General features: G+C 39.2%; 1 protein-coding gene across 3 annotated transcripts in view; it reads left to right on the forward strand.

The window, feature by feature from the left end:
* NEMP2 (nuclear envelope integral membrane protein 2) overlaps positions 1-14,327 on the forward strand; it is a 24,740-nt gene that overhangs the window by 1,882 nt on the left and 8,531 nt on the right. The window contains exons 2-5 of one of the 3 annotated variants that reach the window (XM_011355989.2): positions 8,174-8,289; positions 12,324-12,546; positions 12,687-12,759; positions 13,898-13,991. In XM_011355989.2, the coding sequence (XP_011354291.1) occupies positions 8,174-8,289; positions 12,324-12,546; positions 12,687-12,759; positions 13,898-13,991 (506 nt within the window). Of the gene's footprint in view, positions 1-20; positions 1,672-8,173; positions 8,290-12,323; positions 12,547-12,686; positions 12,760-13,897; positions 13,992-14,327 lie in introns of those variants that run through there. The other 2 variants (XM_023528798.1, XM_011355980.2) reach the window with 2 other exon arrangements.

Here is a 14,327-nt window from a genome sequence, read left to right on the forward strand (position 1 = left end):
TATAGTACATTCTTTGATGTTGAAAACCCCTGTTTAGCGATATTTGGCCTCAAGACTAGAGAACTTAAGAGCTTTGGCTTTAGAATCTGACCGAAATTCCCCTGCCCTGACTAGTTTTGTGACCTTGAGTGCTTTACATTACTGGTCACATAAAACACAAATAGTAATACCTCACCGGATATTGTGATGTTTAACATGTATACCATCAAGGTACATAGGAAACAAGAAATGGTAGCTGCTCATCATAGTGTTGTTCAGCTGTTATCTGTGCAGTGCTCTCGAGATCCTGGCACAGAAGGGGAAGTCGAGAGTTCTAACTCCAGAACTGCTACTAATTTGCGATGAGCTTAACATTTCATTCCACCCCCCACACCAGAATCCTTTAAAAAGATTTCCTAGAATCATTGCCCACCAATTTCTCTTCATCTCATCAGCCACCTCTGATTGCAAGGGAGGCAACCAAATGTGGTCTTTTAGCTGCGCACCCCCTCCAATAAAATCAGGGTTCTCTGTCTAAAGATGAAGGCAATTATCAGATTTTGCCGCAGCTGCCAACTCGGGAATCTTGGCGAATCACCAACTATACACCAGTTTTAATTGAACATTTGTTGAGTGTTTACTATGTTAGGCAGTGTTAAAAGTGCTTTAACTGCTTTATCTTATTTAATACCCATAGTAGCCCTATGGCGGCGGGGGCTGGGGGCAGGGGGCACGGTTAGGTAGCATTTATAAACCCATTTTACAGATGAGGAAATGAAGGCTTAGTAGTAAGAAAAGTGATCAGTATATAACAACAAAAAAGTGAGCCACGAATCTGTCTAAGGAGGGTGTGAGCATGGCACAGCCAGAACTTGAGATCTAGTCCAGTCATTACATTCAGCCACTCACTTGTGGAATTACCATGGTCCAAGCACATAATCTTTACGAACCATAGTTTTCTCATCGGTAAAATGAAGGTGTTCAATTGCTGGATGGTTTCCAATATTTTCCTCACCATTTTATTTGCCTTAGTGAACCCAGTGTTTTTCAAGTTTTTGTGTTAACAGATTGTGTTTAACAGTTCACTTCTCTATTTTTTTAATGAAAGGCATACGTAAATGCCTATCAGAGCCTCTGTTCTGCCTGAGACATGCATGATACTCACTCGGTTGATAAAATTCTAGCTCGCAACTGAAAAAAAAAGGCAGTTTCCTTTTAGCAACGCTTGCCATTCCAGATAGGCTTTACAACATGGATTACGAAGCATCCTGGACCAGTGGTGTGCCAATGACACTGTTCTGGAACCTCTGGTTTACACTAAGTCTAAGTTAGAACCATTGCTGCTGTAAAAGTCTTAGTGTTAATGAGGAAACTTGAGATCAAATAACTAGTACTTCCTTTCATAAAACGGGGCCAATATATAAGGTGAGAGGCTTGGATTATTCCTGTTCTAAATTTCCATCTGGAACACACACACACACACACACACACACACACACACACACACACCCCACTCTCCCACCCACCACCCACCCCCTGCCATGGAATGGAGAACATCTAGACTAAAGCCAGCTTTCTGTCACCCTATTGGAAGAAAATCAGAAGCAGTTGAAACACAGGAGAGGCAGGTAGTTGTCTTGCTGAGAGGAAGAAATTTCAAGCCAAGAGTCACCCGTAGTTTGCAACCAGCGGGTGAGTTTCCTAGAAACCATGTGTTGTCCTGTGATGAAGTTCAGGCCACTGCATTGAATTCCCAGGCTTGAACTGTTGCAATAGGCTATTTGAAACCACAGCTTTCAAATTCATCTGTGGAAAAGAAAAATCAATACTTGAAATTAAAATCATACCTGAATATGCATTACTATGTGTCAATTTCAGACGAGATTGGGGAGATTGGGCGTGTTCAGGGTGGTATGGCTGTAGACAGTATGTGTCAATTTCAGATTAATTTTCTATGCATGTTCTTGGAGAAATAAAAATCAAGTCATGTTTAAAAAAACAACTAAGGTTAGTAGAATAGAGAAGTTACCTTCATGACTTTGATGCTACATGTTAACTTCTTTGACAATGTGAATTTACAAAATAATACCCAGAAAAACCCTTTTACCATTTGAACTTTCAGGAGTTAAGGCTTGTTGGTGTTTTGCCCCCTGCCCCCCCCCCGCCCCCGCTGTTCTCCCAGAGATTCCTTGTCCTAAAAAGCAGTTATACGACAAATGGAGAAAGTGGCAGTTTAATAAATGGTTTTATTATTCTGTTATAGTTTCACCTGTAGATATTTTTTCCCATAAGAGGGCCATGTAAGATTAAATTATCAGAAGGAATGTTGGTGAATTATTTTTATGTTAGAGTTTGTTTAAATCTGCTAAGATTTGAAGAGTGCGCTTTTTATTTTTAGCATGTTCTATAAGTGGGTTTAAGTATTATCTGATAATTTCTGAAGTTTTGACTGAATATTTTTACCTTATGCTTGACTAAACTCTAACTTAAATATATCCTCACACATTTAGGAAAACTAATCAATGACAAAAGAACTACAAAGGAGTAATTTTAAATTTAATTTATTAAAGCAGGTGATATTGAACTGTCCCTTTTTATATGCGAAATGTAGTCCTAAATTAATTCAATATTTATGAATTGAGTGGTGTTTAAAATGAACTAAGGGATTACTTCGGCTAAGGTAACCCTGACTCAGATCCTTTGGTAATGTATATAATTGTACTTTGTCTTAGCAGTTGGGGCACAACAGCCCAGAAATATACTGTTCTCCAAAAGTCAGGTTTATTGAAATGATCAAGAGAGCCCACCAGGGACTGCAGGGAGTTAAGGAAGGGATGCTCATGGCTTACATTTAGGGTTAGTCCCCCAGATACTCCTAAGTGCTTGAGAGATGAGCCAGAGCTGGGATAGCCCACATTTCCAGATCTTTCCCCTGATCCAAAGCAGATTTGAGGAAGTAAATACCTAGGTTATTGGGCACCATCCAGAGTGGAGACATATTTTAGCCCCAAGTGGAAGAAGTAGTTCTCCCTAGGCAGCAATTCTTCTGACTGAATAAATGATTATTATTGCATTTTTATGAATCTCTGGAAATGTCCTTTTGTTTTCTGGATTGCACTGTAATGGGATTATGTTGATACCTTTGTGATTTATTTGCGTTTGCCTACATCTACCACTTGGAAGTTCTGTCCTGCAAGAATGAACCAGAAAAGACTAAGGCCACGTGGATAAATGACACCTGCAAATAGGCAGGCAGATTCATAGCATTCAATGTCAGGGCTTGAACAGGTAATAGAGTTCAGATAAGCAGTCAAGATGGCTACATTTTCTATTTTCTACCCTCAGGTGGAAATAAAGGAAGTAGAAACTGAACAATGAAATGTCTCTAGAAGAAGGATGCTGAAGAGAGGATAGGCCAAAGAAAGACATAACCTTTGTAAACAATCTAAGATAAAAGATCTGGTTCTCTCTAGGAAGGCAGTAGGCCCACCACGATAACAATCTTGATTGTCACAAGTCACTGTCTTACGTCTCATCCAAGTAGCCTATGTCTTCAGGTTCACATGAACTCAGTTGGAGCTAGCCTTATGGCTTCTTGTGGCTGTGAGTTTCTAGTTTCTTAGATATTTAGGAATTCTTGTGTAGGTCAATTGAAATGCATTTACCTCAGGAGAGAGGTGGTAACAATGAGGACAGCCAAGAACACCATGAAATGTTGAAACCTTGTCTATAATGCCTCATGTATTTTATAAATTGTACATCAACTTCATCGCAAAAGCCAGAGGCCACTCTTGAGAATTCCAAGGCAGGCACTGTTTCCTACATGCTTTTAGTAGTGTTTCTAGAGGTATCAATAATCAAGGCAATCTACCTTCATTCCTACTTTCCTTAATTTGGTTGAAGACTGAGGTAAAATTCAGAGCAAATTTTTTTCTTTTAACTGGGAGTCCTTTACACAGAATACACTGGTACGTCACATATGGGTAACAAAAACAAGCTTATTGCCACCTCTTGCTTTTCTCTGCCCTCCTCTGTCAGGTGAGGAGAAAGAAGAGGGTCCCAAGGATATATTAAGGGTTACAGCTCTCAGCCTTCAAGTTAAGGGTCCACTGATGACAGAGTAGGGTAAAGGGGAGGTGTAGCCTGTGGGTTCTGTAGGTGGGATGTCATAGGCTGGACCGGATGCTCTGTTATATCAGGTTGCTTCAAGGGGAGGGCCAGAGCTGACTGGGCACTGTCTAGGCTCTTACAGAGATTGGTTAGGCTTCCACTGGCTTGTCTATACACAAAAGATAAATATTTAAATGCTATAGCTACTGTTGTGAACATGCAGTGTCCTTAACCGTGGAAAAACAAGAGTTAAACTAATAAATACGCATGTAATATGAAGAAAACATAAAGCAGAGTAAGAAGAAGGTGGTGAAAGGGGTTGGAGTGTGCCATTGTAGACAGTGGGGTCAGAGAAGGCCTTCCTGGGAAGGTGACATTTGAGCAAACACATAAATTATCGGAAGGAACAAGCTCTGCTAAGATCTGTAGAAAGCAGGTTGCAGGTCGAGAAAATAGCAAGTAGGAAAAATTGAGGCTGCGGTGGCTCTACATCTTGAGAATGGGAGGGTTAGTGTGTCTGGAGCAGCCATACAGAGGGCAAGTGGAAGAGAGGTCAGAGGTACCCAGGTCCTTGGAAGGGATGGTGGATTTTATTATGGGTGAGGTAAGTCGTTGGAAGGTTCTGAGCAGGTCAGGGATGTGGCATTTACTACATTTACCATCTGTGATACAGCACCTGTCTCTCTGTATATTGTACTGTGTTGTATTATATATTAATTATATATATTTATGTATTACATATAACACACCTATATATTTATACACACACAAATATATTCCTACAAGATCTATGCTGATTAGAGAATAGGTTGTGGGGAAGAATCATAGGGGCAATTCTGGAAGCAGGGAGACCAGCTAGAAGGCCATTACAGTAATCCAAGTGCAAGAAGACTGGCTTGGACAACAAAGAAGCATTTACTCTTAAATTCAAACTATTATACTATACTTAAATTGCATCATCTTGCTCTTAAAAGTTACAAATATCAAATGATTTAGGAGACAGTCTTAGGACCAAATGGGAAAACCCTTCAATTTGTTTGCAAAGCTCACACCCCAAAGAGGATATTCCTTTAGCCCACTAACAAAAAAGGGTAGCTTGCTGTTCTTATGGGAATTGATTCAGCCCTTGAAGTGGTGGAGCCTACTATGAAAGGAGATCACTGGAAGGGACCCTGGAGGCACCCACAAGAAAAGCCCCTAGCATGAAAGCACATGGTGTTAGGAGTAACCCTGAAGAAAGAACTGTCTGGAAATTAATGATCTTACAGTAGTCTGGGGCTGCTGGGGTCTGTGCACCCTAGACCTCATGCTCTTCACCTGCCCTACTGGAATACACTCCCTTTCTAAGGGTAGGTAGGAATTCCTCTCATTGGGTCCCCCAGCCTAAAGTTTTGAACTCTAGCCATCGGATTTAGCCCTATTCCTGCTCAGAGAGCTCACAGGAAACAATGAGGCAGAATGTGGGATACCTGAAGGCGAGTCCAGAGCCCCCCTTCTTCTAACCCTACCTCTGCTGCTCAATAATTGTTCTAGTGTGTTCTCATCACAGTTTCTCAGACTCTTCCAGGTTCTACATTGCCTTCTTCGACATTTGTCTTTGGTACAGGGAGCTGCAGCCTGTTGATGTCCCTGGAGTGTCCTCTCCCTTGTACAGCCCTTGGCCAGGAGTCATTTTCACCTCAGATATACCCAAGAATACGCCTCAGCATTGGTTGCTTTGTGTGTTGGCTACACTGGTTCCGCATTCTCCTTTTGGCTCTTGTGTGTAACCAGACTATGCAGGCATGCATTTTTAATTGTTAGTATTCTGTATTTAACGGAAAGCCTCTAAAACTTTTTTCTCATGGCTTTTTGAGACCTGCCTCTAAACCTGGATTCTTGTATTTACATCTCAGATTCTCAAACTCTGCAAATTTATTGGTATATTTAAAAACATGCATTTCCTCAAAATGTTAAGAGTAAAGATTAAATGATTTGACAGTGTCACAGTGGAAGATACTGGATCCTCATGTAACTTCCCTGCTTTGGTAGCTTTGTGACCTTAATGCAGTTGTGTTTCAAGAAGTGGGCACTGACATTGTCCTTTCTCCAAGTCAGTCTTCACTTTCCTCCAGCTTAATGCTCAGGATGTTTCTAGGACAGGTACCTATCTGGGCTTATTCTATGTTATTCCCTAAATGGATGTAATTGTTAACTAATTAATACTGGTTACCCAGTTTTTCGCCATCTTTGGTATAGCAGGTTGTTCTAGCTTCATTTCAGGTTTTTCTCGAGAAACAACTGACCACACTTTCTTTATAGGAATGTGGGGAGAGAGTGTGTAAAGCCCATTTCTTTGTGTGCCCATAAGCATTCCCTGTTCCTGTTTCCTATTGAAAGATGTAGTGGTGACACCTTATCTTGAATCAAGAAGAACTTATGACCCTCATCTCACTTCATTTTAAATTCAAATACAGCAGCAGATGAATGCCAGTACTTTATTATTTTTTTGTGGCATTTACTACATTTACCATCTGAGATACAGCACCTGTCTCTCTGTATATTGTATTGTGTTGTATTATATATTAATTATATATATTTGTATATTACATATAACACACCTATATATTTATACACACACAAATGTGCGTATCTACATCTGCCTCCAGTCATATTTCTCCTACGTTGCAGACCTATCCACTTTCACTTAGTCCTACCAACCAAAACTCAGTATAACCAAAATTGAACTCATCCCCGCAATTTCCTGCACAAGCTTGCCTCTTCTCCGGTATTCCTTATCTGGGTGAAGAGCCTCTCCACTCACCAGAACCTTCATGTCATCTTCTTGCTCTCCTTCATCTGACGAATCTCTGAGTCTGTTGATTCTACTTCCTTGGTTCTTTCTCCCTCCTACTTAGTTCATTTCTTGCTGAGATTGCTTCAGTAGCCTCCTTAATGGTTCTTTTACTTTCAGTCTTCTCTCCCTCTAATATTTCATAATGCCTATAGAATACTCTTTCTAAAACATGAATGTCACTTATTGAATTGGTTATCATCTCTGTTCCCACAGGTCCATTCTCTGCCTTTCCCTCCCCTGCTCAGTGCCTGGAAGCTGACCTCTATTGATAGAATCACCTGGGCTTCTTCTCCCTCTGGCTTCGCATTAGGTTTGGCCAATGAGAGGCACTGTCAGGAGGGCAGGAGAGAGAGAGAGGCTGTACCCTCATCCCTCCATTCAGCTGAAGTTCTGACAGTGATTGCATTCCATCAGACTACTGTCTCTGTTTCTGTCTCTGTCTCTCTGTCTCTCTCTGTCTCTCTGTTTCTCTCTCTCTTTGTCACACACACACACACACACACACACACACACACACACACACACACACACACACACACACACAGCAGCTCCGTAACATTCTGTCCTCCCTTTGCCGTTTCAGGCTTAGGGGTGTTCAAGGCTTACTGCTGTTGCTGGTGCCTGGAACTTCAGAATGCCTAGTCTTTTTAGTTAAACTCTTTTGAGTGTCAACAGTCTCCTGCTGAGACTTTGATACCTAAAATCCTTCAGTGCCCTGCTCTCAGCATGAAATCTATACCTTAGTGTAATAGTAACCACTGCTTACCTCTCTAGCTGCAGGCGTTGAAATGTCCTCCTGTCTTCCCTTCACTTCATCCTCTTGAATGGCTGAACCACTTCCATGTTTTCCTTCATCTCGATAGTTTTGTACATATTTGCTACCTCTAGCCCTTCACTTTTATGTTATTGCCTCCAGCTTAATTCTTCAGTGCTTCTCTCCCACTTCCTCTTTTCTGGGAAGCTGCCCTCAATTCTTGCTCTGTACTTCAGGATTGAAAAAATGCTGGTTCTTTGTACTCTTATAGCACCCTTCGTATGTCATAAAAGTATTGACACTAGACTATAATTTTTGGTCTGTTTCCTGCTAGGTTGGAAAGATTGAAGGACTATAATTACTATGTAGAAGAATTTCTTGGTCATAGAATATAAAAGAACTACCATTATTCCTGTGAATAAAAATGAAAAAAAAAAGATAAAATTCTAGGCACTTAAATATTTAGAAAATATATTCTCTTTTCCATTTTTCAGTTCCAAGGTGTAAAGCTTTGAAGGAAATGGATTTAATTAAAACTTCTGCTTCAGACTGTTACTGCTACAATCAAAATTCCCAAATGGACTGGAAATACATATGGTCAACTGTGCAGGTAAGAGCATACTTTTAAATCATATCTTAGGAACAGGGAATTAAATGTCTATTTCAAGAGTAAAAACGTAGCTTTTATATGACTTAGAGCTGTGTATCAAAGCTGACTTGGGGATTATATACAGTGGCTCCAGGGGAGGGGTGTGTGGGAGAGGACATTAGCTCTCCGTGCTTTTCATCAGCCTTTCTCTAAACCATTCCAAATAAGTATTTTAAGTGGATACAGTGTGCTTGCTGTTTAGATACAGCTCAAGACAACACCTTCTCCCCTACTTTCCAAAATAATTACTATCCCAAATCCCTCTGTACAGAAATTCTGAAGTTACCTCTGATCCCAGGTATGGCCAAGATAGTAGTTACTCTTGATAGCCTAGTACTTTCTTTCTGTCATTCGACATTTAACAAATATTTCTTGAGTACCTACTAAGTGCCAGAAATTATTCTAGGCTCTTAGAATATATCAGTGAACAAAACAGATCCTTGTTCCTGGAATGATACTCTCAGGGGTGGGGGCAGGTTGGGGTAAGGCATAAATGTGTAAAGAGAAGAAAATTATAAAGCTAGTAAATGCTGTGAAAAGAATATAGAGTAAGATAAGTGAAATGGGGGAATGAGGGCAGTATTAAAGTTGCAGTATTAAAAAGAGTGGTCAAGGTAGAAGGTGACATTTGAGTAAGATTTCAGTAAAGTGAGTGTTACCCAAGAAGATATCTGGGGAAAGAATGTTCTAGGCTGCAGGCATCACTGGGGCATCATATTAGTAGGCACATGATGTTGATTTGTACCATTAATGATAATTTACACTCCCTTTGATCACTTGGTTAAGGTGGTGTCTGTAAATTTACAGTTTTACCACTGTAAAATGACTATTTTCACCTCTGTAAGGAATGAATATTTTCACTAGATAATTTGAGACTCTGTAGATATCCTATTCCTCATCAAACTTTCTTCTCCTGATTTTATCATCCATTGCCTGAATCGATTGTCATCATGGTTGTCAGCTGGTAATTTTCTAATTACATTGTTTCTGCTACATTCACTGGCATTCTTCTATAAAGAAGAATTTTTCCTCCTGCAATTTATTTATATCCACATGGTCTCATTACTTTCATTATTTATTTTGATATTCAGATTGTCCTAGATTTGGTCCCTTCAAACTAGTGGCCAATGGCCTTTTAACTTGTGCTCATTATTTGAGCACTTCTGTACCTTCTGCCATACAAAATGTTCCAAGTTTACTTTGTAATATCTTAGACCCTGATCTGAAATCATGCTTTCTTCCAAGGAGCATTCAGTGTTAGTTGTGTTTATTACCACTGGGGTATCATTGTCCTATGTGTATATACACATACATACACACCCATACACGTGCACACATATCTATTTTTTTTAAAACCATGAATTCTGATATCTCCGATACTGCTGGGTTTATTCTAATCTTTCTCCTTTCCATATTTATAACTTCTTTCTCTGATAGTGAGAAACCTGGTTCTCATTATCCTCAATATATTGATTTATTTGCCTAATCCTAGAATATACTGAAAGGAATTTAGATTTGCTAAGCCATACCATTGTAAAAAACAAATGTAATAACAGGAGTTCAGTATTTGTTTACAGTGTGTTTTATCTTTAATTCAAGGGTATATAGTCTAAATACTGTGCTCAACAGTTATTTGGATTAATGTACTTCCACCCATGCCCCTCCAATATGATTTTATTATTCATTTGAATTATATTTGTTTTTATTTGTTTCAATTTCAGAGTTTTTGCCCCATCCTGGTTGATTTTATTTTATTTTTTTTTAGTATGTACAATGTTAATATGGCTGAGAAAACTACATAAATGTATTCGCAGAGAAGAAAGATCCTCATATTTCTCTACCCATTCCTACCAAACCCTTGTAGGTAGTCTTATTAGTTTCTGGTATATCTTTCCTCTTTCTTTTTGCAAGAGTAAGCAGTGATACATGTGTATAGATAGTGCTTAAAGCTGAATCTAAGTAGTGAGTTTAGATGGAAAAGAGAAGACCAGTGACTGAGCCTGGGTCAGTCTTACAGTAAGAGGTCAGGGTGGAGGAAGAGGCTGACAGAGGAGACAGAGATGATGTCCAGGAAGCCCCAGGAAAGAAGTGTAACAATGTAAAGGGAATGACCAGCAGTGCCGAATACTGTTGCTAGATCAAATCAGATGACTGAGAATGAATTGACTGTTCGATTTAGCAACCCGGAGGCCACTGGTGACCTTGTCAAGGACATCCTGTTGAGAACAAAAGACTGACTGAAGTGGGTTAAAGAGAGAATAGGAGGAGAGGAACTGCAGACTTCAGGTACCAGCAACTTTTTAAAAGAATTTTATTTCAGTGGGAAGCTAGGAAATGGATGATAGCTAGAGGAGAAAGTGGAGTCAATAGAAGAAGGCCTCTTTTTTTAATGGGAAAAATATTAGCATATTTATATACTTATAAAAATGGTCTAGTAGAGTGGGAGGAACTGGTCGGATGTCCTTCAGTAGGCAAAAATGGATCAGATCCAGTGCACAAGTCGGAGGGCTTGCTTTCAGAATGGAGCATGTAGATCTCTGTAGCAGAAATTTCATCCCCACAGGCCAAAAGCAGAATATGTGCCTGCAGATGCTGACAGGTGGGGTAATTGGGATAGGAGCTGGTCAATATTCTCTTCTGATTTTTTTCCATTTTCAGTGAAGCAGAAAGGATCAGCAGCCAAGGAATGGGAGGAGATGTTGGGGTATTAACAAATGAGAAATTGAGAAATCATTGTGGAAAGAGTGGAAGAATTACTACATAGGGTGTGTGGTTCGAAAGCCTGCAGCTTTCAGGTTCACAGTTAAGGGTTTGAGATGAGACCACTGTGTTTCTCCAGCACAATTGATGACACAAATGCAAGAATGGAATAGGTGGAGGGTTGGATTTTGTGGGTGCATGTGACTAAGGTGCAGATGAGTCAAGGGTACATGTAAGGGAATGATTTCTAATGCATCATGGAATTTTGCTGAATAGGAAGGGTCTGAGGACATGAAGGAGGTGAAGAGCAGAGTAAAGATGCTGGACCTGTGGTGGAATCCAAGGCTTGCTGGCGTTGGGTGCTAAAGGGGGCACTGTAAAGATAGGAGGTGGTGGTCAGCCAGTGAGATGCATGAAACAGAACCTGTATTTGGGGCTTCAGTTTGGGACTGACAAGGTCCAGAGTGTGGCTGTGAGAGTGATTAACTGAGGGAGGTGGAGGACAAGAGCGTAAGAAGGGAGGAGTTCAAGGAACTGAGAGGCCAGGTTATTGGAAGGAATTTTGTGTGTATACTGTGTATGTTGAATCTGCAAGACATATGACAGGAAGTAGTCGGGGGCTGAAGTCCACGAAAAATGAGAGGTAAGTAGACAAGTAGTAGGTGATATCACCTGACGCCTGAGATTCAAAGCTGGTGCTCTTACTACCCTTTTCAGGCTTGTCCTAATTTTGGACAAAGAAGAGAAATAGAGAAGGACAGACAAAGGCAGCAGCAGAGTTGTCATTTAATGATAACTGGGTTGTCGCAATCTTCTTGACATTGTAGCTAGTACTTTATTGTGAGACTTGAATAGGACTTGAGGTTGGTCTGGTCCTTCTTCAGGAGATGTGGTGAGAGAAGCTGGAATTACATATGTTCAGCTGATTCAGAAGAAAGAAACACTTTTTCTCACTCGTAGTGGAAAAAGGTAGAGATATAAACACTAAACTCATTATGTTTATAACCAAATAGTTTGCCACTTATTACTTACTATCTCATCCTTTTTTAAATGTCCCTTGACCATGGCAGCCTGCTAGAAGAGGGAGTTAAATCAGCCACACTCAGGGGGACTAACGTCCCCTTTCAAATGTGTCTGTTTTAGGGGCGTGTAGGTCCATCCCTGGCATCAGAACAACACCACACATATCTGAATGTTATTTACTCATCCAGTCTTGGGCTCTCTTTACTTCTCTGCTTATGATTTAAGAAGTTTAACTTACCATGTTTATGGAGTTGTTCCTTATTGTTTTATAGGTGAAAGTTACCAGTTCAGCCCTGCTAAGTATTGTATATATCACAGAAAGACATAATTGCCAGTATCCGGAAACCATGCTATCTATTTTCAAATGTGTGATTCATAAGTTTTGGACTCCAAAGAAGTCTAATGAAATTACCATAATCATCAATCCATATGGAGAGACTGTGTGCTTTTCTGTGAAGCCTATCAAGAATTATACAATACACGTGAATCAAAACAGTAAGTCTGTTTTTATTATACTTGACTTTCTGGGTTCATTTTTTTCTGGAGTGACATTTCAGTAAATTGACTTTTTTCTTTGTTCACTAACTACATTGACACAAAGTCTTTGTTTCATGTGTGTGTGTCTTTTATTCCAGTTGTAGATTTCAAACTCTTCCTTGTATTTGTGGCAGGCATTTTCCTCTTCTTTTATGCAAAGACCTTGAGTCAGTAAGTATTCACTTTTACTTTCTTAACTTTGTGAATCCAAAAGGGTATGGGATGTTTTTGATGCTCTCTTAAATATTTCCACACTAGTTTATAGTTCTTGCTTTAGGTTTTGCAAACAATATGTAAGAAGATCATGCTTGAAAAGCTTTAAAAACCAGTAATAGTTATTTGTATAGTATGATAGGTAAGTGTTACAGAGTGCTTTCACATGCATTATTTTGTATTATGTACTAATATACATTATTTTATATACTAATATATATGTACATGTGTATTATGTACATATGTGCTAATATACATTATTTGATCCTCTTAACAACTATGTGAGCTCTGTATTATTGTTCTCATTTTACAGATGAGAAGACAAACATCTGTCATCACATGACTAGTTCTTGCCAAGGCTGAGATTTATACTCAGGTCTTCTGAGGCCAGATGCCTTGCTTACTCTATCACATTCAGGCTGCCTCCTAAATTTGTGGCTCTGATACAGACAGTTGAATTTAACAAATATCTGATAAACACATTATCCAGATATTTTGTTCCTTACACCTTCTCTCATGAAAAAGGAATCTTTCAATGATATTTTACTTCTTAGCTTGTCGTTCTTAACATTGTTCATTTTTGAGCTTTTCCTTGTATTTAATGTCATCCATGGTCCTTATAACCTGGATGTTGCTTACATAGCCTGAAGAGTAAAGCTTGGATTCAAAGAAGCTGGAGTGCAAGTCCGAATCCTCCAGGGAGGAGATCCTGATGTGGAGAAGGTCTTTAACTTCTCGGTGCCTTAGTTTCCTCCCCTGTAAAATTTAGACATGGATAGCTTTTCACAGGGCTGTGAATGCATGTAAAACTCTCAGACAATTGCCTGCTACATGATAGGTATTCAATAATTATTGTTGAATCAGATTCTGAACAGAAGATAACTCAGACATTTTGTTTTGAGTTAGTGGCAAGCTATCTACCATAAATTTCAAGGAGATACTTCATTTTTTTAAGAGTATAGGATATAATTAAAACTGCCATCTGAGTTTTTCTTCTTAGTATTCTTTATGGCTACTGTCATTAAGTTAAACATCTTTTTTAATACTGAAAGTACAATTTGGCATTTAAATGGCTTTTATCTTCTTGTCTTGACAGAAGCCCTGCTTTCTTTTACTCTTCAGGGACTGTACTAGGTATTCTAATGACATTAGTCTTTGTCCTGCTGCTGGTGAAAAGGTTCATTCCTAAGGTAGGTATACTATGCGCAAATGAATAAAAAATAGAAATTAGGAATTTCATAGACATGAAATGTGATCAGACTAATTCATCTTGATTATGACAGTTCCTAATTCAAACTATATTTCTACATTGTATAAACTGGCTTTAAAATGTATCTTTTTCTAAGGATTCCCTTTTTTTTGTTACTGTACGTAGGCTTAAGTATTAAGTCTTGGTGATACTTTTTTGAGATGTTTTTATTTTCTAGGTAATATGTTTTTCTTGATGAGTGACAGGGGCTGATTCTAAGCTAAGTGAAAATTTCTCTTATCCTGGCATATCTGAGGAATCTCATGCTGAATCATCA

The sequence above is a fragment of the Pteropus vampyrus genome, unplaced genomic scaffold (assembly GCF_000151845.1).
Source record: "Pteropus vampyrus isolate Shadow unplaced genomic scaffold, Pvam_2.0 Scaffold2, whole genome shotgun sequence".
In the NCBI taxonomy this organism is placed as follows: domain Eukaryota; kingdom Metazoa; phylum Chordata; class Mammalia; order Chiroptera; family Pteropodidae; genus Pteropus; species Pteropus vampyrus.